A 23,040-nucleotide genomic window follows, 5' to 3' on the forward strand; every position below is an offset into this window, starting at 1 on the left:
GAGAAAGGGAGGGTGAGGAGGTGAGAGGGAGATGATCAGTGAGAGTGGAGAGGGATGGTGGGTAGGGGAAGGGATGGTCAGAGGGGGAGGGATGGTGAGAAGAGAGAGGGTGGAGGGACAGTGAGAGATAGAGAAGTGGAGGGATAGTGAGAGGGTAGAGTATGGATGGTGAGGGGGAGGAATGGTGTGAGAGGGGGGAGGAACGGTTATAGAGGGGTATACATTCCCACCAGGAGTCGTCAGGACATCCATTTTTTTAGACATTTACTCTGGTCTCTGGTCTTTGATGTGGGCTCCAGGTTGCCATTTCTGATGGTCAGATATACATCTGTTACATATGTTTGCAGCTCAGCTAAGTTAACCTTGTATGTTCCAGGAAGGATAGAACATTTAAGTTACAGAACCTAGTTCTATAATTTTTCAGAAAGAAGTGATATAAAAAAAAGTAGGTTAACTCCTGAGGTAGCTTTTGCCATTGTACTTTCGGTTAGATACAGTACAGTACCAATTGCGATTAGGGACATGTACTTTATAATATTTCAATATTCATCCACAAATTATAAATAATGTTTAGCCTATAATTGAACTACTTTACTCTGTGTATTTCTTTCCAACAGATGGATCCATGAGCAGATATAACCCTACAGAAAGTCCCACCCCTCTTTGCTCACCAGATGGTGTATATGAAGATAACAGTGTTAGTAAAAGCGATGAGGGAGCAAATCGCTTAAGGCAAAATAAATCAAGCAAGAGACATAGACAAGCTGTGAAAATGATGGCCAATGAGTCACCTTCATATGAAGTAGGAAATCACGCAGCCTCTAATATTTATACAATCAGAGAACATTTAGGGGTAGAATATGCCCATATTAAGGAGTGTGGCAATGGAAAAACTAATGCCCAGAAAATTCACAAGTGCAGTGAATGTGGTAAAAACTTTAAGAGTGAATCGGCTTATACAATTCACCTAAGATTACACACCGTACATAGCTTGTATAACTGTTCTGAATGTCAGAAAGGCTTTACTAGTAATTCAGATCTTGTTAAACATCAGTCAATTCACAAGGGAAATAAGTTGTTGACTTGCTCTGAATGTGGGGAAAACTTCTCTCACAAATCCTTTCTTTTTAGACATCAGAGAATTCACACAGGAGAAAAACGTCCATGCTCTGAATGTGGGAAATGTTTTACCTGCAACTCAGAACTTGTTAGACATCAGATAATTCACACAGGGGAGAAGCCATTTGTTTGTTCTGACTGTGGAAAATGTTTTAACAGGAACTCAACTCTTGTTACACATCAGAGAATTCACTCAGGAGAAAAACAATTTGTTTGCTCTGAATGTGGGAAATGTTTTACCAGTAACTCTCATCTTGTTAGACATCAAAGTTATCACACGGGAGAAAAGCAATTTATTTGCTCTGAATGTGGAAAACGCTTTTCCCAGAACTCAAATCTTCTTACACATCAGAGAATTCACATTGGAGAGAAGCCATTTCCTTGCTCTGAATGTGGGAAATGTTTTACCAGTAGCTCAGAACTTATTAGGCATGAGATAATTCATACAGGAGATAAGCCATTTGTTTGCTCTGAATGTGGAAAATGTTTTAACAGGAACTCAACTCTTGTTACACATCAAAGAATTCATTCAGGAGAAAAACTATTTGTTTGCTCTGAATGTGGGAAATGTTTTACCTGTAACTCTCATCTTGTTAGACATCAAAATTATCACACAGGAGAAAAGCCATTTATTTGCTCTGAATGTGGAAAATGTTTTTCCCAGAACTCAAATCTTATTACACATCAGAAAATTCACAAAGGAGAGAAGCCATTTTCTTGCTCTGAATGTAAGAAATGTTTTAGTAGTAAAGGCGATCTTCTTAGGCATTGCAGAATTCACACAGGAGAGAAGCAATTTGCTTGCTCTGAATGTGGGAAATGCTTTACCCAAAATGCAACACTTGTTAGGCATCAGAGACACCACACAGAAAACATGTACTAGTAAAAAAGGTACTTTGAGAGTCGTCTATCTTGCTCTCAGGAAATATTTCATTTTAATATTGTGAACCATCTGTGTATTTTTTTGTTGTTGTTTTATAAGAGTAAAACATGTAGAATTTGTAAAAATGTATTGTTTAATTTAACAAAAATATACTCTGTGTGAAATGTATACTAATTATATGTTAATCCACTACTATCCCCTGCCTCATACCTCTACCTCCCGTGTGCCCCTCTCACTTTTCCGTATGTGGAAGAAACAAAGCTTGACCCTTGTTTTAGGATAACAGTCTGCCATAGACTTTTATTATAGCTACAGCAAGAGATACATATGTACAGCCAGACCGGAGTCTGATTAATATAAGCACTAAATCTTATCGCTTAGACATCTATAATTATAGCAAGCAAACCAGACGTCATCATAGTTACACAGTGTTTCTTGACACTGAGCGTTACTTGCAGTTTCGACAGTTACACAAATTAGTATATGTTCTTGCAGAGCTGAGCTAAAAGATAGATATGTCTTTGTTATAGCTATCTCATTCAAGGCTAAAAGTCTGGAAACTGGTTTCCTGTTCAACCCTCACACAGTGGTGGGAGAAACATACCAGAAATCATCAGTGAGACAATTATAGTCAGATAAGCAAAAATAACAGCTAAGCAATTTCCGAGGTTAAAATTTTTCTTGAAACACATACATGATGGAAACAGGCTTTTACCCATAATCCCTTTCTATAGTAGAGCAAGAGATTGAAGTTATATTCTACTATTTCCCCTTTGAGGCTAATAGCCTCACTGAAACTTCAGACCTGTATTTCTATTAACTTCATAATTTCGTCTTCTTCCTTTTCTGTCTCCACCATAGACTCATACCTTCTGTTTGACTTATGCTCTATAGTAAAGTTTGGTTTCTTATGATAGAAACCACGGGTAGGGAGGGGGTGGGGGGAGAGGAAGGGAAGATAGATGAACCCGTGCTCAGCTCAATAATAGGGAAGTGAATAATGTGAGGATAAGGTGCTGGACTGAGAATTGTGTAAACAAATAGACCATAAGAGAAAGAACTCAGTTTATATAGCACTCAAATTCCAGTGGTAGTGTGTGTAGATATTAAAATGAATCTTTAATCAAAATGATTAAAATAAATGGTGCAAACAAAATGAGTAAAATAAGAGAAGCATCAGAGGAGTACCTAATAATTAATGCTTGCAGCTGCAGGTGTCAATCAAATACAGTTGCTAGCAAGGTAGTGTATTTGGCCAGGTGGCCAAGTCTGTAGGTACTAAACACTAGTTGAGCTTCTAGGATGAGCTCTGTATGATAAAAAGACTCCCAAGGAGTCTAAGCTGGAATAATGCCAGAAGTTTGTTGGTCACAGCTTTTATATAGCAGACCCCAAATGTTGGTCTATATTGTGATAGTATCAAATCACTTATAGTCCTATAGTCACACATACAGAGAAAAAGTGAATGATCGATGCCGCAGCCCCTCCAAAACACAGGGACTCACCAGGTAAAACTTAAAACTGAAGTTTTATTCGGGTTACATTAAAAATGGAAACACCCAGGACAAACAAAAATAAAAGAACCTCCTCCCATGCGTTTCGGGCATGAACTGTCCTTTCTCAAGGAGTATGAGATAAGCCGTGGGAGGGAGCTATTTAAACCTCCCACAGGCTAATGAAGCAGATGTATTGCACCTGAATAGGTAGATAGAATCTAAGGTAAAATTGCATTGGTTACTTAAAGACAACGTGATATTATAATTTATATAGTAATTAATATATATATATAGAAAAGACCACTGTTGAATCATATCCTTATGATTGCACAAAGGGAATAATGTGCTGCTCATGGAAAGTCAATTGTTATCACCAAATTATTGACGTAGTAGTATATGTCTTGCCTTCAAATTCTTTATGGGCAAGCTACCCAGCTACCTGAACAAGCTCCTCACCCCTACCACATGCAGCACTTATCACCTGAGATCAGACTCCAAAAGACTGTTCATGGTCCTAAGGCTCAACAAAGTATCTGGCCGTTCCTCCTTCTCTTACCGTGCACCCCAAAACTGGAACAACCTACCAGAGACTCTTACATCTACCACCAGCTTAAGTTCTTTCAAATCTAAGGCTGTCACACATTTTAATCTGGTCTGTACCTGTTTTTTACGCCCATAATATATATATTATCTTTAACTGTGCATGCAATGTCTTGTATATAATGCTCATTTATATAACTGTATTTGTAAACATGTATTATTTTTCTTAAACTCTGTGCCCAGGACATACTTGAAAACTAGAGGTAACTCTCAATGTATTACTTCCTGGTAAAATATTTTATAAATAAATAAATAATATAACAAAATACAGGCAGATATATTACTTATAAGGCAATTTCTAAATTGATTAATTGCCCTATGTAGTTAACACTTTAAATGTGTATAGATGGATGTTCGGTAATATAGACATGAGTTAGTCACTAATTTCTATTTCTGCAATACAAATGAAGAATCTAGTGTTAGATTCACAATATAAACCCATTGTTGAAACAACCATTGGGAATCAGTGAGTTAATCCAAATTATAAACAGTAGTATTTAGTGGTCAATGATCATGAATAGTACATTGAGAATCATAAAATCACTAAACAAACTATATTAGTCATCATTAGAATTAAAGTCAACATATAGTTAGATCAAATATAATAACCAAATAGAAACAGGGGAAAAAAGGGGGGGGTAGGGAGGGTCGAGGGGAGAGAAAGGGAAATAGGAAAAGGAAAGTAATGGTGAATTATAAATATGAACATATTACAGAAATACTTTAAGGTATTATAGTATCTATGGTAAAAAGTCAAAATGCTTCTCTTTGGTAGATAATTTTAGATCTATCTCCACCTCGAATGTGTAATTTGATTTTTTCTAGGGCAATGTATTTGAAATTTTTTAGACTGCCATTTTGACAGTCTTTGAAATGACTTGAGACCGGATGAGTAACATCCATGTTTTTTATATGTCTCATATGCTCATGCATCCTTATTTTGAATGCTCTAGTGGTGAGTCCCACGTATCTTTTATTGCACCCACAAGTGATCATACATATTATATGATCAGTATTACAATTTAGGAAGGAGAGTATTTTGAATTATTTAGTGTTGTTACTATTCATGAAGATCTTGTATTTTTGGACATATTGGCAAACTTTGCATTTCCCACATCGGAAGCAACCAACAAGTTTAGGAAAAAACATCTTACAATTCTCATTATCTTTAAAGGGCAACATACTAGGTGATATCGTACTACCCAGGGTATGAGCTTTTTTAAACACAAATTTTGGATCCCTTGCAGCCATATCCTTTAAATGTATGTCTGTATTTAACATCCCCCAATGCTTTTTAATTATAGATTTGATATTCAATGATTGAGTGCTGAATTGTGTAATGAAAAATGGTGGTTGTGTTTTATCAGTCTCTGTTTCATAATTTTTGTTAATGTTTTTAACATGAGAAAATACAGAAAGATCAGACATACAGTTACTCTTTATTTTGATAAGAACTACTGTACATATATCTCAGTCATCAACAATCTCATATAGCTCATACAACTAGTTGTTGCCAATTCATTGCAACCACTGCAGCTGCAGTTAGAGAGAAGAAGAGTGCCTGAAGCCCTTGCTAGTTGCCTGTGAACATGGAGAATAAGGACGGTTTGCTTTACCCTGATATACTTACCTTTACTGCAGATAGCTGTTCACGGCAGAGCTAGATGATTACATTACTCTGTTATTTTTGCTTAAGCTTTCATTCTTGTGTCTTAGAAGCTTTATGATTGCATTACTCTGTGATTTTTTGCTTAAGCTTTCATTCTTGTTTCCTAGAGGGGGGATAAGGGTCAAGGGAAGTACCTTGAGGTTCCTGTCAACCCAAGGGAACGGGCCAGAAGAAAGGGATCCTACCCTGAAACGTTGCCCCTATTACCCTACCCCAGTGTCTTTATATGTTTTTCTGTTCCCCATACCCTCATTTTTACCCCACACTTCCCTTTCCTTTGTATCTCTTCCCCCCCCACCCTAGTGTGATAATTATAGCTGTATACTTTGCTAAATGAGTCATTGAGCAGTTCCAATTTTGTACATTTATATTTTTCACGCTATTAAATTTGTGACTTATTCTGAAACTATCTACATGTTTCCATCTATTTATAGCCTACTTTGGGATTTACATGTGTAGCCCGGGTCCCTCTGGTCCCCCTGTCTGCAGGTTTCTTTCCCCATTGCGTGTGTGCTACTGCGGAGGCGAGCGCGTTCCTGGGGGCTCCCGGTGGCAGCTGCGGCAGGACGCCGCCATGTTTAATGTGTTCGCGCATGTGTGGAGGCTTGCACGTAAGCAGAGCAGTCGCGGCAGCCATGTTGAGGTTGACGCGGGTGTTCGCGCCTGTGCAGTGCAATGCACAGAGGTTGGCAAGCATAGAGGTGGCCATTACATGTGTGCAAGAGCTCTTGGAAGTTGTGCATGCTCAGTTAAGAGTGGCGGCGGCCATTATAGCTTCAGACATGCGCAGTAAAGATCACGCACGCGGTCCCCATAGGAAAGAGCTGTGCCAAGGACTACAATTCCCAGCAGCCTCTGGGGACTGCACTTTCACCCTGGTCACAGGCAGCCAGACAGCCAATAGAGCTGGCAGCTTCTCCTGCAGCAAAGAGGATACAATATTGCACAGAGACCACGCTAGTCAGTTGGATCCAGGAAGCGATTGGGGAAGGTAGTGTACAGAGAGCAGTGCTTTGCTGTACTAGGCCACAGACACCCCCAGGCCCACTCCCCACTATGTTAGTGGTTAAGTTCATAGGGAAGGCCCCTCAGGTAGGGACCCTGCCCTTATCTGAGTCTTGTCAGTGACACAGCTGCAGTGCTTTGTGCTCTGACAAGAAGAGACAGTGTGGCTTGCAGTGCAGCCACATCAGTTAGTTTGGCAGTTTCAGGAAAGGCCCCTTTCAGTGAAAGGGGGGGTGCTTTCTACAGTACAGTGTTATGTGATATCACCGGTGCCAGTTGCATGCGGTGATCGTGGCCTGCGTCTGGGCTCAGACAAGCTCTACTACAAGAGACATTCTGTGGGTGCAACGCTCCACGAGGGAGACACCTCACGCGGAGGCGGATTCCTGTTCCTGCGTCAGACCCTTTTTGAAGAGCTTTACACCCGGGCACGGACGTGTGCCCGGGCAGGTATCTATACGTGCACCAACTATACACACGTGAGCAGCGCTGCCACACATCTGGGTGGGGGTCCAGGACACTGGGACACTGGTGCTGAGCACCCGGTTATTGTGGGCACTGTTTGGTTGTGTTACTATTGGGCGGAGAGGCCAAGGGCCTTAACCAAGGAGATATTGGTGCCCTTGCACCCAATGTATGTTTTGTTATGCATAAAGCTGTTTATACTCTATATGAAGATACTGTGTGTTATGTTACTGATCCCTATAGTAAACCCTTTTAGCCATAACCTTTGGTGTGGGCTGGTTACTTTATGGATGTTCCTATGTGAGGGCCATTCTACACTCCTAGAATCTCACATAGGTGGAGGCGCTGATTGAAGAAACGTTCCAGAGACGCACCCCAGGTTCCCATCAGCGGTGGCTCAGGCCTCCTGTGAACCTGCAGGTATACGCACAACACCTGGTAACACATCGGTTCCCCCCCACATACACTCTATGCGATTGGGTGGGGGAATACCCGTTACATTTGGAGGCACTGCTGAGATCAGACCTGGGGTGCCCTATTCTATTTTTGTGTCAAATTGTCCACCATGTTCATACCCTCAATCCATGAGGTCCATACTTGGGCCTGCTGGTGTAAAGTACTGCCTAGTCACGTGGTGGTAGTAGGGAACGTTCCCAGTCATGTGGATGGAATTGAAATTTGGGAGGCCCTAAAGAAACTCCTGGGCCTAGACCAAGGGTGGAAGCAGATGGAGCAAAGGTTTGACATCACTGCCCAGTGGAGTAGCCTATGGATAGCGGCGGGTCAGGAATTATGCAGGGAAAATGGCCTTTGGACTTTATCAGCCCCAGGTGCCCCACCAGAAGGCTATCCCCTTGTATATGCAGAATGCCATAGCGTAGTTAAAGGGACTGTGCACAAAATGGAGGTTTTCTCATCAGGGAATGCCAAAAGTGAGTCACACCTAAAATGGCGTCTCCCGCTAAATCAGGAGAGCGCACGTGCTGCTGACTACCAGCCTGCACAGAAAAGTGTTGCAACAATCTGTCCGTTGTTTGGCGCGAAAATCAGAGCCCCTCCCCTGCAATGTGAATGACTCAGCGCAGAGCCAGAAACACCCCTTGAAAGAGTGTGCCGCCCCTCCTCTAAATTCCACCAGGGGGAGTGAGCACAGTGCACTGCCAGTAGCAACTTCTGTTCCCCCTTAAGGAAAATACAGGATGCAGTAAACAACAACCTCAGCTCACAGGGGCATGGCGAGCGAGAAAAGTAAGTCAACCATTTCTTTTGTGCCCGTGTCTGCATAAAGTGAGGACAGGCGATATGGACTTTGCCTATTACTCATTGCCTAAAGGGTTCCGGGAAGTATCCACTGACGGGATCACCAGCTTGAGGTGTTCGGGCCCTGATTGTGTATTCTTGGGAAAATAACTTGTTTGGAGAGCTATTTTCTTTGTGAATGGAGCAAACCATCTTGTGTCTAGCCCTTTTCTGCCTACGCTTGAGGAGTACCAAGCCCCGATGACAGAGACGGCTCCGGATCCGGTTCCGGTTCCAGACGTGGTTCCAAAACCGGAACCCCAGATGACGGAACCCCAGATGACGGAATCAACGAAGGGTAAAGTGACTACCCAGGGAGAATGGGGACCGCTATCACTGGTACCGCCGGAGCAGGACCGCTTCATTCCGATTGCCACCAGTGAATGCAAGGCGCCCCGACGCTGTTCCCCTGCGGAGGTGTCCCTACCCCCATCCTTGTCTACTGATGACAGCAGCCAACCAGCAGTGGTGATGCGCCTACCGGTGGGCCACTACAGCGGTGCAGCAGAGGCAAAGTGGCTTACCTGTGACTTGGGCCCGCTGCACATCGACATCCCTCGGCAGCAAGCGCTGGTGCGGCCGGAGCCGCGGAAGAGTCCCACAGCCGTGGCGACTCCCAGTGGGTCGAAGGGACATCCGGAGATGGGACCGGAGGAAGAGGAACCCATCGCAAGCCAGCGGAGTGGTGAACCTCCTTACTACCCCCACGGGATCCGATGGAGGCGGCCGTGGAAAAGGCCCCAACTAAGGCTCATGCTGAGAAGCAGAACATCGCTGGACATCCGTGTGCTCGAGATGAGACTGCTCATGACCTGACGGTGGGCCCGTGTGACACCATAACCGCTTCTATAGCTGAACTGAGTTTGAGCCTGTGTGCTCCAACTCAAATGGTAAAGGGGGGTTAAGGCTGCACACCACAATATATAAATAAATACATACAGTTTACCGGTGCTGCTGGTTCAAGGAAGTACCTGCCAGGAAATTCCAAAGTACACTGAGGAAAAAAGAGAGATCCAGCGCTCCACGGATTTCAAGATAATGAATTTATTGTGCCACACGACGTTTCGACCAACAGGTCTTTTTCAAGTGACAAGGCACATGTGCCTTGTCACTTGAAAAAGACCTGTTGGTCGAAACGTCGTGTGGCACAATAAATTCATTATCTTGAAATCCGTGGAGCGCTGGATCTCTCTTTTTTCCCCAACTCAAATGGTCCCACGACTGGGATCCAACGCTCCCGAGTTTCCAGAAAGTGAGTGGACTGCCCCAGAAGTGCCGGGGACAGGTTCCAAGACAGCCGAGGTGGGAACTGACAGCGTCCTCGAGGACCTGTTGGCCACTGTGAATAACCGCAGTGGTAAGGTATCAACCCTTTACCCCCTGCAGGATATGGTAAAGACATTGAGTACAGAGACTTTGTTAATCGCTCGCTTCCCAGTGGAAGCCTCCCAAGTGCTTGGGGACAAGGACTGTGTTGTGAGTGATCCAGTGAAATTTGCCTCCTTTAAGCACAAAAAGGAGCGCTCCATTCACCATGTGGTGGACCGCGGAAAGGGTCAAGAACTCCTGGCCTACCGCATCCATGCCGTAGATGGCCGGGTAAAGGTCTGGCCAAGAGACACTGTGCTATTCCTTCCACCAGGGGGAAGAAGTAGTATGGAACCAGTTACTGTTGCACATGACCATAATCTCAAAGAGTTTACAGAGACTCCAGTGTGGGTAATGCAGACTACCCAGGCGGAGGCTCACAAAAGACAAAGTGAGGTACCCCCACATTATCATTAGGGGCACCCTACAATTGGTCTCAGCAAACATCTAACACTCAGCTGGCCTCGGGTATTACTGTGTGTGATATGCCATGTACCAATAACGTTAAAGCACCTGTGATAAGTTGTATATACTATGCACTGCATTTTCATTATATAACTTTATTGTGCTGTGTGACGCTGTCCTCCAAGCGGGGCCGTTGGTATTTCCACCAGGGGGAGATTGTAGCCCAGGTCCCTCTGGTCCCCCTGTCTGCAGGTTTGTTTCCCCATTGCGTGTGTGCTGCTGCAGGGGCGAGCGCGTTCCCCAGGTTCCCATCAGCAGAGGCTCAGGCCTCCTGTGAACCTGCAGGTATACGCATCACACCTGGTAACACATAGGTTCCCCCTCACATACACTCTATGTGATTGGGTGGGGGAATACTCGTTACACATGATTTTGAGTGGGGTTGTTTGGGCCCACTACGCTTTGTGCACCTCATCATTTTTCATCATATTTTCTGGTTTAGAGTGCTGTCTATTATTGTTTATATAAGACCTTGTTTATGTTTACCTAGCTGGGGCCTTCAGCTGTGGCTTGTTTACTTAACAAACATCTTACAAGAAAAATAAGGATTCTTGCTTACTACAAAACAGGTACAAAGTTCAATCTTTTAAAAAAGCTAAATTGAACTCGAACTTACAACATGGATGACAGACTAGTAATTTTAACCTTAACAGGGATCATCTACCCCATACTCCACCAGGGAGTGTGTCAGGAGCCAGGTGCCACGCACCTTCACACGCAGGCGCACTACTCCCCTACCTGCCCTGACGGCCGCTGATGGAGCCCAGCGCTCGCGCACTCCCACTTCCGCGCATGTGCGCGACTCCTCCTCGTGCCAGACGGCATCCTCACGCGGGCGCATGCGGGCTGGGGCACAGCGGGAGTTCCTGCCACCGGATCACGACGCACACTCCCTGTGCACGGCGCAACAGGCACTGATTGCCTCAGCAGTCTCACCTGGCTTCCTTACCATAGCCTATCATAGGCTCCACATGAACACGCCCCGGTTCCGCCTCTTGCTCCTATTGGGCTGTCTTACCTATTTAGGCTCAGCAGTGCCACTGGCACATTGGCTGAGCATAAACTTCCTGTTCCTGTGCTTACCTCTCTTGTCTCCTAGATATCCTGCATTGTCGTGTTTGATCTCCCATGTACCGACCTTGGCTTGCCTTTGGACCACCGCCTCTCTGGAACCCCGACCTTGGCTATCCTCGACCCTCCGCAACTCTCCAACCTGAACTCGACTCTTGGACCTCGACTATTCTACCTTCTCCAGCACCGAACCCAGCGTCTAGTACCTCCAACGTTCCGTACTTCTATTACCCTTAACTCGGCAAGTATTCACTACTCCTCTACCCTCCCTGCTCCTGACCCGGCGCGAGCAACTACGCACACTCCAGATCAGATTCCCGTGCCTGTCGGTGGTGTTTGCTCTATTCCCACCTCAGTACCGAGGGTCTCATCTAGTTTGTAGTGGGCACAGCGTGACAGTATGCTCAGCCCCACAGACATAGACCCCTCTGAGGTGGGAAACATCCTGGCGTCACATGCCACCATGTTTTCCAAATTGGAAAAAAAATTGGATCAGTCCAGCCGCCGCATGGATTCTCTGCAGCAAGATGTAAGATCTCTTACGGTTCAGGTGCAGAACATTTCCGCTCCCACTCCTGTGATTCCTCCCATTGAACCACCAGTAGGTGCTTTGTCTTCTGAACCCAGACTCCCGACACCTAACGGATTTTCTGGAGACCCCTTGGAATGTCGCGGGTTCCTAAATGTAACGCCTGTATGCCCTCAGACCTGGCCAGTACTGAGGTGGGTAAGGGTATAACACGCACTGTGACGGGGAGGAAAGGGTTAATACCTGATTTGCCATGCATTACTGTTGTTGCCCTGTCCCCTCCATTTTTATTCCCCATGTGCAGGCCATTTCCTGTCTGTGAGGGTAAAAGACAAGATGCATTGCTTGCCATACCCTCTAACCAACACATGATAGAATATCTTAAATGTGAGGCAGGAGGTATTTTTTTTGTAAGTCTAAGCAGGAATTACTTGGACATCCAGCTGTGATATGGGTGAATGAGCTTTGGTATTTTTATGACCAAGCCTGAAAGGGTTGTAATTGTTTTTATGATGGAGCCTCAAAAGGCTCCCACAGATTTAGAGTCCCCCTGTCTAAAATAGTTTCAGTTATGACAAGACCCAGAGGCCCATAATGGATACAATACTGGCATACTGATGCACAGCAGATGTCAGGCTAGTGACACCTTCGAGACAGAGATCAGACCCAGTGGCCCCAAGAAATGGGTGTAGCCCAGGTGTGCTTAGTGGCATGGGCGTCAACCTGACCTATGCGCCCTGCCCACCGGACAGCCCTTTTGACCGGTCTTAGGAACTGTGAGTCACTTGGCTATTCGTGGTTTTTTTTGTTCCCACGAGGGGATTGAATCCACATGTGTAAAGATAGCTTTGGCCAGTCTATAACTGTGACTCCCCAGGTATTTCCCAGGGTGATTCCTGAATTTTAATCCATGATGTAAAGATGCAAGACTTTGTTCCAGTACAGCAGCAACCAGTCCAGGAGTGAAGGGGTTAACAACCACATAACCACAGGACTTTTAAAACCAAGGCTGCATTTCTTGCACTGCCAAGCAAAGGACCATTTCTTTCGTTCCAGATGTGAGGGGATGGGTCTAAGACCATAAACCTCAGACCTATGAGGATGCAGCGAGAATGGCAGATGAGTATGTGGCCAGCCGAGTTGCAATGAAGGACCCTGTAGCACCCAAAGGTGCAGGCTGTGTGGCCCAGGGCGCTAAGACTACCCCTCTGTGGACACACCAGCCTGCGGCAGCAAATACCGCACCCAAGGCTGCAGAGTTCAAGCATGAGAGGCGGTTTTACACTTGCAACAAGGTCGGGCATCTCAGGCCAGACTGTCCGGACTGGGACCAGTCCAAGGGACCCCATCAGGGGCAACGCTCACCAGCTGCGAGGCCGGTCGCCTGTGTGCGACTGGCACACCCAGATGAGCCAAGTACAGCCGTGGAACCAGCCCACAGAGGGATGCCCAGTGGAGAGACTGCACTTGCCACCACAGGACCAGCAGCTGAGAGCGGGGGACATCAGTTTTCTCCAGTCGGGATGCAGCCCAACAATGTCCGGCAGAAGCATCTGTGGAAGGTGACCATCGGAGACCGGCAGGCAGATGGCTTGCTAGACTCCGGTGCCACCGTGACTCTGGTTCGCCCTGATATGGTGTGGCCAGAGGATTTGCTCCCGGGCACTGGGATGCAAGTGACCATGCCAGACGGAGGACCGCGGTCACTCCAGGTTGCCCGGGTCTTTTCGGACTGGGGTGCCAGACGTGGCATGAGGGAGGTGGTTTTTTTTGCCTGGGTTAGATGCTGAGGTCTTGCTGGGTAACGACCTAGAACATGTTACCTGTGTTTTTACCACTGAGCTGGCACCTGTTGCAGCGATCACAGGAGCCAGTCAGCAAGGATCGCAGCAGAACCAGCCCCTGTCCCCCTGCATTTGGGACCTACAGTTCCAGTAGTCTCTGCAGAGACCAGACAGGTAAGCCAGACTCAGTCGCTTTCTGACACTGACTTACTGTTCCCTGTACCTATTCCCTGTCTCCCTGACTCAGATGTGACCGGGGGGTGGCCAGAGTTAGGTGCCCAGTTTAGGGATGCGGTGCGATCTGATCCCAGCTTGGAGGGCATGAGACTGCGGGTGTCCGAGTCTAAGCCAAGCAAGGGGTCTGATTACTTCTTGTGGCACCGCGGGCTCCTATACAGAGAGCAAGGGACCACCGGGTTAGATGAGGTATGGACTGGGAAGAGACAGCTAGTGGTACCCCGGGAATATAGGCAGCAGTTGTTGCGGGTAGCCCACTCCATTCCACTAGCGGGGCATCAGGGGGTCGCTAGGACGCGAGCCCAGCTGTTGCAGCGTTACTACTGGTCCGGGGGCATCCAGTGAGGCGGCAGAGTTCTGCCGATCCTGTGATACCTGCCAGCGAGTAGGTAAGGTGGGTGACCGTGTGAAGGCACCCCTGAACCCGTTACCGGTAATAGGGGAACCCTTTCAGTGGGTAGCTATGGACCTCGTGGGACCCCTCATGGTTCCCAGCTGGTCAGGAAAGCGCTACATTCTCACTGTGGTGGATTTTGCCACTGGGTACCCTGAGGCGGTAGCGCTTGCCAGTATTGATGCTAGGGCAGTAGCTAAAGCTCTGTTAGCCATTTTTTCTAGGGTAGGTTTCCCTAGTGAGATCCTAACCGATCAGGGGTCGCAGTTCATGAGTGAATTGCTCCAGTGTCTCTGGGAGGCGTGCGGGGTGAAGCACCAGCACACGACCCCTTACCACCCCCAAATCAACGGACTATGTGAGAGGTTCATGGTACCCTGAAGCAGATGCTGCGAACATTTATAGAGGTAGAGGGCAAAGACTGGGAGATTCACCTGCAGCATTTGCTGTTTGCGTACCGAGGGGTGCTGCAATAATCCACAGGCTTCTCTCCCTTTGAGCTGCTATATGGTCGCAGGGTACGGGGACCTCTGGACCTATTCCATGAGGGATGGGAAGGGGAGACTACCACTACTGATGCTGCTGTGCTTTAGTATGTGATAGATCTCAGAGACCGGTTAGAGATGCTCATGGGGATGGCACAGGACAACCTTAGGGCTGCTCAGACCAAGCAGAAGACTTGGTATGATCAGAATGCCCGTAGCAGAGAGTTCATCCCAGGACAGCAGGTATTTGTTCTCAAGCCCATTCGGGAGAACAAATTAATGGATGCCTGGTCAGGACCGTATCCGGTACTGCGAAAGATGAACGAGTGCAACTATGCTGTACAGGTAGATGCTGAGACAGGGAGAAATAAGACTTACTGTATCACATCAACATGCTGAAGGAGTACATAGCAACGAGTGTGGCATCGGTGCTGGCCATTTGCAGCCCACCGATGGGGGATCCGGCGAACAATGCTCTGCCTGATCTCCTGCGGGAGGCTAGGCAGGGAGGTACCATAGAGCAGGTGGAGATATGGTCTCAGCTGAGTGTCAGGCAGATTGCAGAAGCCAGGGCTATGCTAGAGAAGTATAGGGCTCGGTTTTCAGACAAGCCAGGGAAGACACACATTGCAGAACACCCAGTGCTGACAGGGGATCTGAGACCTCTGCATAAGCAGGCTTATAGAGTGTCAGCAGAGGTGAAGGGCAGTATAGAGAGGGAGGTAGAAGAGATGCTGGCCCTAGGGGTAATTGCACCGTCCCAGAGCCCTTGGGCTTGTCCGGTAGTCCTGGTGCCTAAGATGGACAGAACCACCCGGTTCTGTGTGGACTACCGGCAGCTCAATGCGGGCACGGTGTCAGATGCCTACCCCATGCCCTGCATGGATGAGTTGTTAGATGAACTCGCGGGGGCAAGGTATCTGACGACTATGGATCTCAGTAAAGGGTACTGGCAGATCCCTTTGACCCAGGAGGCTAGAGAGAAGTCTGCATTTATTACCCAAAGTGGCCTCTATGAATTTCTAGTGATGCCATTCGGGATGAAAAATGCACCGGCTACCTTTCAACGCCTGGTCAATCGCTTGCTGGAGGGTTTGCAAGGGCATACCTGGATGACATTGCTGTCTTTAGTAATTTGTGAGACTCACACTTAGTGCATCTAGCTGCGGTGCTAGCCAGGATTAGGGAAGCGGGAAACCCACCAAGTGCTTAGTAGGGATGGCAGAGGTATTGTACCTAGGGCACAGAGTGGGTGGCAGGCATCTTAAGCCAGAACCAGCTAGGGTGGAAGCTATAGTGCAGTGGCCCGTTCCCAAAACCAAGAAGCAAGTCATGGCTTTCCTAGGCACCGCAGGCTACTACAGGAAGTTTGTCCCTCAGTATAGCGCCATTGCCAAACCCCTGACTGACTTGACCCAGAAGCGACAGTCTGTGCTGGTAGTCTGGTCTCCTGCCTGTGAGGTCTCGTTTCAGGCATTAAAGACTGCACTAGCCAGCGCTCCTATACTTGCTGCTCCAGACTATGCAAAAAAGTTCCTGGTGCAGACTGATGCCTCAGACTTTGGCATTGGTGCTGTACTCAGCCAAGTGGGGGAGGAGGGCAATGAGCACCCGGTAGTATATCTAAGCCGCAAACTGCTGCCCATGCGAGGTGGCATATGCCACCATTGAGAAGGAGTGTCTGGCCATAGTGTGGGCTCTAAAGAAGTTACAGCCTTATTTGTATGGCAGACATTTCACAGTAATAACTGACCACAATCCTTTGAGTTGGTTACAGAGGGTGTCGGGGGAAAATGCTAAACTTTTGCGCTGGAGTCTTGTCTTACAGGAGAGGAACTTCACCATCCAGCACAAGAAGGGAAGTGAGCATGGTAATGCTGATGGCCTTTCCCGCCAGGACAGCCCTCAGGACTTAATAACTTCAAGAGCTGGCAGGTCAGCCCAGCCACCGGACGGGGTGGTCAGGGCAGTCCCTGAGTCTTGAGTGGGGGAGGTGTGACGGGAGGAAAGGGTTAATACCTGATTTGCCATGCATTACTGTTGTTGCCCTGTCCCCGCCATTTTTATTCCCCATGTGCAGGCCATTCCCTGTCTGCGAGGGTAAAAGACAAGATGCATTGCTTGCTATACCCTCTAATCACACATGATAGCAGATCTTAAATGTGAGGCAGGAGGTATTTTTTTTGTAAGCCTAAGCAGGAATTACTTGGACATCCAGCTGTGATATGGGTGAATGAGCTTCGGTATTTTTATGACCAAGCCTGAAAGGGTTGTAATTGTTTTTATGATGGAGCCTCAAAAGGCTCCCACAGATTTAAAGTCCCCCTGTCTAAAAGAGTGTCAGGTATGACAAGACCCAGAGGCCCATAATGGATACAATACTGGCATACTGATGCACAGCAGATATCAGGCTAGTGACACTTTCGAGACAGAGACCAGACCCAGTGGCCCCAAGAAATGGGTGTAGCCCAGGTATGCTAAGTGGCATGGGCGTCAACCTGACCCATGTGCCCTGCCCACCGGACAGCCCTTTTGACCAGTCTTAGGAACTTTGGGTCACTTGGCTATTCGTGGTTTTTTTTGTTCCCGCGAGGGGATTGGATCCACATGTTAAAGATAGCTTTGGCCAGTTTATAACTGTGGCTCCCCAGGTATTTCCCAGGGTGATTCCTGAATTTTAATCCATGATGTAAAGATGCAAGACTTTGTTCCAGTACAGCAGCAACCAGTCCAGGAGTGAAGGGGTTAACAACCACATAACCACAGGACTTTTAAAACCAAGGCTGCATTTCTTGCACTGGCAAGCAAAGGACCATTTCTTTCGTTCCAAGGACAATTTCTTCCATTTCCTTATCCCAGTGAGTGTTTTAAGTGTATTCTTCAGATGTCGTGTGTTTGTCTATTAAGGAAATAAATCACAATTTATTTTGCAAGTTGTTCTGTTCAATCAAGTACCCATGGAAGGGAAGGGGAGGGTTAATTCCCACTTGTGATGCTAACCAGGAGTAGGCAATGTTTGATCATGGTATAAAAATATAAACATCTTCATAGCATAGGACAGTTCATAAGACTCAGGATTCCAGATAGTCCAATGTTAAACACACTCCCATAGATTATGCCACTAGCCATGTAGGTAAGTCTTATGTGGTGGTCTAGGTAACCGTGTGTAGGACTGATCACATAAATGAAGTAAATGGATTACTCACTGCTGACCTTGGGGATATCCTGGTCCTGTCCTGCGTGCTCCTACCAAGAAACAATTGAAGAGAGTACAAGGAAAACGGCGGTGCATCTGCTGCTGCTGCTGAAGATTGGAAACCACAAACTGGGTATTTTGTGGTTTTCAGTTTGTGGTTTCCAATCTTCAGCAGCAGCAGCAGATGCACCGCCGTTTTCCTTGTACTCTCTTCAATCAAGTACCCAGAAATATAAAGGTGTTGATAAAAGTTTATGTCATCGTGACATGCACCCACAGCAGTGAGGGCGTGCCCAGAGTGTGGTAAGATGCGTTGCCGGGCCTGGTGAGAAAAGGGTTAACAATATACTTGCTGAGTCCGGGGTGCCAGAAGTCACAGGGTTAATGTCCAAGAGCCGTGGGTCAGGGGCAGGAGAAAGCAGCGTAGTGAGGTCCAAAGCAGAGTCCAGGGGTAGCAAGGTACACGTATTCAAACAGAGCCAAGATCAATCCAAGGGAATCCAAACAGGGGCAGAGATAGGAACAAGAGCTATAACAGAGAACAGAGCTTGACATAGACACTGCACACAGGAGCCACAGAGAAGCTATGCAGAGTGAGGAAGGAGAAGAGGGCAGACTGGGGTTATAAAGGAAGGAGGGCCAATGGTAGCAAGGGGTGGAGCGGAGGCCTGTCTGAGTGATCGCAGGGATAGGTCCATGAGAGCAGGGAGGGAGATGGGTGTGATCCATGGTAATTGCCTGCAGCCGATGGGGGGAGGCGCCCGCGGTGCGGAAGTGCTTGTAAGAAAATTGCACCGCCGCTCCGCCGGTCTTTTTCTCTACTTCGGCAACCCTGGACATCAGGCTCTTCGCTGTCCCCTCAAGTCGGGAAACGCCAGCTCCCAGTGAGTCCCCGGGAGTGTCATTGGGAACACTCTCTCGTTTCCCTGAAAAGAAAGAAAAGATCCTCCCTAGTAGGATCCTTATTCCTTTTTCTCTGAGTACTGCATTCCAGCTGTGGCCTTCATCGATTCCGGGTTCCGGGGGCAACTTTATAGATCGACCCAGTATGCCACGTCTTGCGCTCCCTCGATGCAACAAATCTGCAGTTTGACGACACCCATTGTGGAGCAGTCCTCCTTACCTGAGGTCTACTGGAGTTTCCGTGATGTCTTTGACAAAGTCAAGTCCGAAGCATTACCCCCACACCGATCCTTTGATTGTCCTATTGACCTTCAGCCTGGTTCCACTCTCCCCCGAGGGAGATCCTACCCACTTTCTCTCCCAGAGACCAGAGCCATGTCTGACTACATACAGGAGAACTTAAAAATAGGGGTTCATACACAAATCTTCTTCCCCTGCCGGTGCAGGCTTCTTTTTTGTGAAAAAGAAAGATGGCACCCTCCGTCCTTGCATCGATTATAGAGGCTTGATCAAGATTACTCTCAAAAATCGGTATCCGCTACCTTTAATCTCAGAACTGTTTGACCGCTTACAGGGAGCAACTATATTCACCAAGCTTGATCTTCGGGGCGCTTACAACTTGGTGAGGATCCGGCCGGGCGATGAGTGGAAAACGGCAACTATGAATACTTGGTCATGCCATTCGGCCTTTGCAATGCTCCAGCAGTTTTTCAAGATTTTGTTAACGAGATTTTCAGAGACCTTCTTAATCACTTACTAATCGTGTATCTCAACGATATTCTAATCTTTTCCAAATCTCTCCCAGAGCATATCAAACATGTCAAGCAGGTACTAGTTCGCCTCCGTGAGAACCATTTTATGCCAAACTGGAGAAATGTCAATTCCACCGAAGTTCTACATAATTTCTGGGGTACATTATCTCGGACGCTGTTTTTGCCATGGATCCCGCCAAACTCAAAGCGGTCTTGGATTGGCCCATTCCGACGTCTCTCAAGGCCATTCAAAGATTCCTGGGTTTTGCCAACTATTATAGGAGATTTATCAGGAACTTTCCATCCATTGTCGCTCCCTTACTAAAAAAGGGGCAGATACTTCCTCTTGGCCGCCTACAGCCACTCAATCCTTCAAGCGCCTTAAAGAGGCCTTCGTTTCGGCACCCATCTTAACTCATCCAGACACCAGTCTCCCATTTACTCTCGAGGTGGACGCTTCTGACATTGGAGCTGGAGCCATCTTATCCCAGAGGAAGTTTCCCCAGGCCAGGCTCCACCCCTGTGCTTTTTTTTCAAAAAAAATTTCCACAGCCCAACAGAACTATGACGTCAGCAACCGTGAGTTACTGGCCATCAAGCTCGTCATGGAGGAGTGGAGACACTTGCTTGAGGGTACAGAGACACCTATTACCATCCTTACCGATCACAAAAACCTTCTGTATATTGAGACTGCCCAGCGTCTAGGAGCTCGTCAAGCTAGATGGTCACTTTTTTCCCCCGCTTTAATTATATAATTTCTTTTATACCAGGATCTAAACATTTGAAGACCGACGCACTTTCCCGCCAGTTCAGTATCGAGGATAAGCCAGAGGTTAAACTGGAGACCATCCTTCCTGCTAAATGTATTCTTGCTGCCAATACTGTACCTTCAACATGATGGACAAAATTCTTGAAGATCAAGCCAATATCCCTGTGGTTCTAGAGGTTCCTGATGGTCGCCTCTTTGCCGCACCTCACTTCCGCAGGAGGATTCTGGAATGGGGTCACTCTGTTAGATCCGCCGGACAGCCGACCTTATCACTCGAACTTTTTGTTGGCCAAGGATTCATTCAGACGTTGAAGAATTAGTCAAGGCTTGTCTGACTTGTTCCCGCACCAAGACACCCCGTAACAGACCCCAAGGATTTCTACACCCCCTTCCCATTCCCGATCGCCCATGGAACCATTTGGCTATGAACTTTATTGTAGAGTTACCCGTCTCCAAGGGTATGAATACCATTCTTGTAATCATCGACCGATTTTCAAAGCAATCTCACTTTGTTCCTCTCAAAGGTTTACCAAACTCTTCTTCCCTTGCTGATATTTTTGTCCAAGAGGTCTTTTGCCTTCATGGTGTTCCATTAACCATCGTGTCTGATCGGGGTCCCCAATTTATTTCCAAATTCTGGCATGTGTTTTCCCAAAGACTAGGCATCTCCCTTCATTTTTCCTCCGGGTATCACCCACAGCCTAATTGGCAGACGGAGAGAACCAACCAGACGCTGGAGCAGTACCTATGCTGTTTTATTCCGGATACACAGGACGATTGGGTGGACCTCCTGCCCTGGGCTGAATTCGCTCACAATTCCCTATGGAACGAATCCACTCAAAATTCACCATTCTTCATCAACTTTGGGTTCCATCCATCCCGACTCCCCATCGACACCTCACCCTCCGATGTTCCAGCGGCTGATGAACGGATCTTGTCCTTACAAAGATCCTGGAGAGGAATCCAGGAGAACCTTAAGACGGCCATCTCTAGACAGAAACGGTAGGCCGATCGCCACCGCCATGGGACTCCTGAATTTAAACCTGGGGACAAGGTATGGCTTTCTTCGAAGAACTTTCGACTCAAAGTGCCTACCCTCAAGCTAGCACCCAGATACCTGGGGCCCTACCCCATTGTGGAGAAGATCAATCTGGTAGATTTCCGCCTACAACTTCCACCCGCGATGAAGATTTCCTCGGTCTTCCACGTATCTCTCCTTAAACCTGCATTTCAGAGTACCCGTTTCCGAGATCCTTCATCCTCAGCTCCAATCCCGCAACTCGTACACGGTCAACAAGAATACGAGATTCAGTCCATTATTGATTCTAGAATTTCCAGAAGAACTCTACAATACCTGGTTCACTGGATACGGACCTGAGGAACGATCCTGGATCCCTCATCATCACATCCATGCTCAGGGTCCTTCTCAAGAGGATCCACCAGAAGTTTCCCCTCAAACCTTACCGGAGTCGCCCGGAGGTCGCTCCTGAAGGGGGGGGGGTACTGTCAGGAGCCAGGTGCCACGCACCTTCACATGCAGGCGCACTACTCCCCTACCTGGATAAGGGAAACTCCCTAATTGGGTGCTCTATATCTTCAGTGATGACTTTATATAGGCATAACGGTAATAACATAAGGGCAGGGTTGCATCCCTTTAAACTATAAAGTATCCGAGATGAAATACCAGCCTTGGGAGAATAATAAAGGCAATGTAGTCCATACAGTGAAGGGAGAAAGCCATCTAACCTGTTCTCGATGAGTATGTCGCTCCACCCGGCGGTGCCCCTCTGGGCAGGCTTTTCAAACCTCCCGTTGTGTCACTGAGTCTTATGAGCATATGTACTCACAGTTCTCAATCGAACTCCGATCCGCCTCTCCGGCTGGGGATAAAGGGATGATCCTGCTCTGCTGTGTGCCTCTCGTTCCAAAGGTAAGGTAGTAGATAGAAAAAATAGTAGGATGGGCACTGCAATTAGAATAGGCTGGAGGCAAAGTGCTGTAGAAAAAGACTTTATTGCGGCATACAAGCCAGGTTAAAAAACATGAGGAGAATCCTCTGACGCGTTTCGTCCCTCGGGGGACTTAATCAAAGAGTAACCTTCTAGTGACCGGACATTCCTATTTATAGCCCCTCTCCCCTGTGTGCAGGTACGTAACTCCTCCCTCCAATCTCCGCTTTAATCACAGCTGATAGATGCTGATTTATTAGTGGAGGTGGAGCACCACGCACCCGCACACCACGGGCAAGAAGCTAATTTGTTAAAAAGAACTCAAACCGAGGCGCATGCGCGGCAGGAGAAGAGATGGCAGCCTAACCTGATCGCTCCGAGTCCCGCCGGCATTAAAAATACACAGCGCACCGCAAAACTCAGCAAAATCAAAAAAAAACTACAGGATCTGTTGGCCATAAACGCCAGGCATAAAGATATATGGCGGCTACGAGGAAAAAATCTAAACAGAAAGTAGACGTTCGCACATACTTTGTGGGAGCAAAGAAGGTACAGGAGACAGACAGCATGGCGGCATCTGATTCCGACTCCGCTCAGGAGCC

The 23,040-nt window shown here is 47.2% G+C and overlaps 1 protein-coding gene across 1 annotated transcript in view; it reads left to right on the forward strand.

Annotated features, from left to right (window-relative positions):
• Positions 1-4,741, forward strand: part of LOC142464297 (uncharacterized) — a 35,463-nt gene extending 30,722 nt beyond the window's left edge. Inside the window, exon 5 of the mRNA XM_075567773.1 lies at positions 618-4,741. Coding sequence (XP_075423888.1) covers positions 618-2,002 — 1,385 coding nt within the window. The 3' untranslated portion in view covers positions 2,003-4,741. The remainder of the gene's footprint in view (positions 1-617) is intronic.
• Positions 4,742-23,040: the final 18,299 nt, after the last annotated feature.

The sequence above is a fragment of the Ascaphus truei genome, chromosome 12, assembly GCF_040206685.1.
Source record: "Ascaphus truei isolate aAscTru1 chromosome 12, aAscTru1.hap1, whole genome shotgun sequence".
In the NCBI taxonomy this organism is placed as follows: Eukaryota; Metazoa; Chordata; class Amphibia; order Anura; family Ascaphidae; genus Ascaphus; species Ascaphus truei.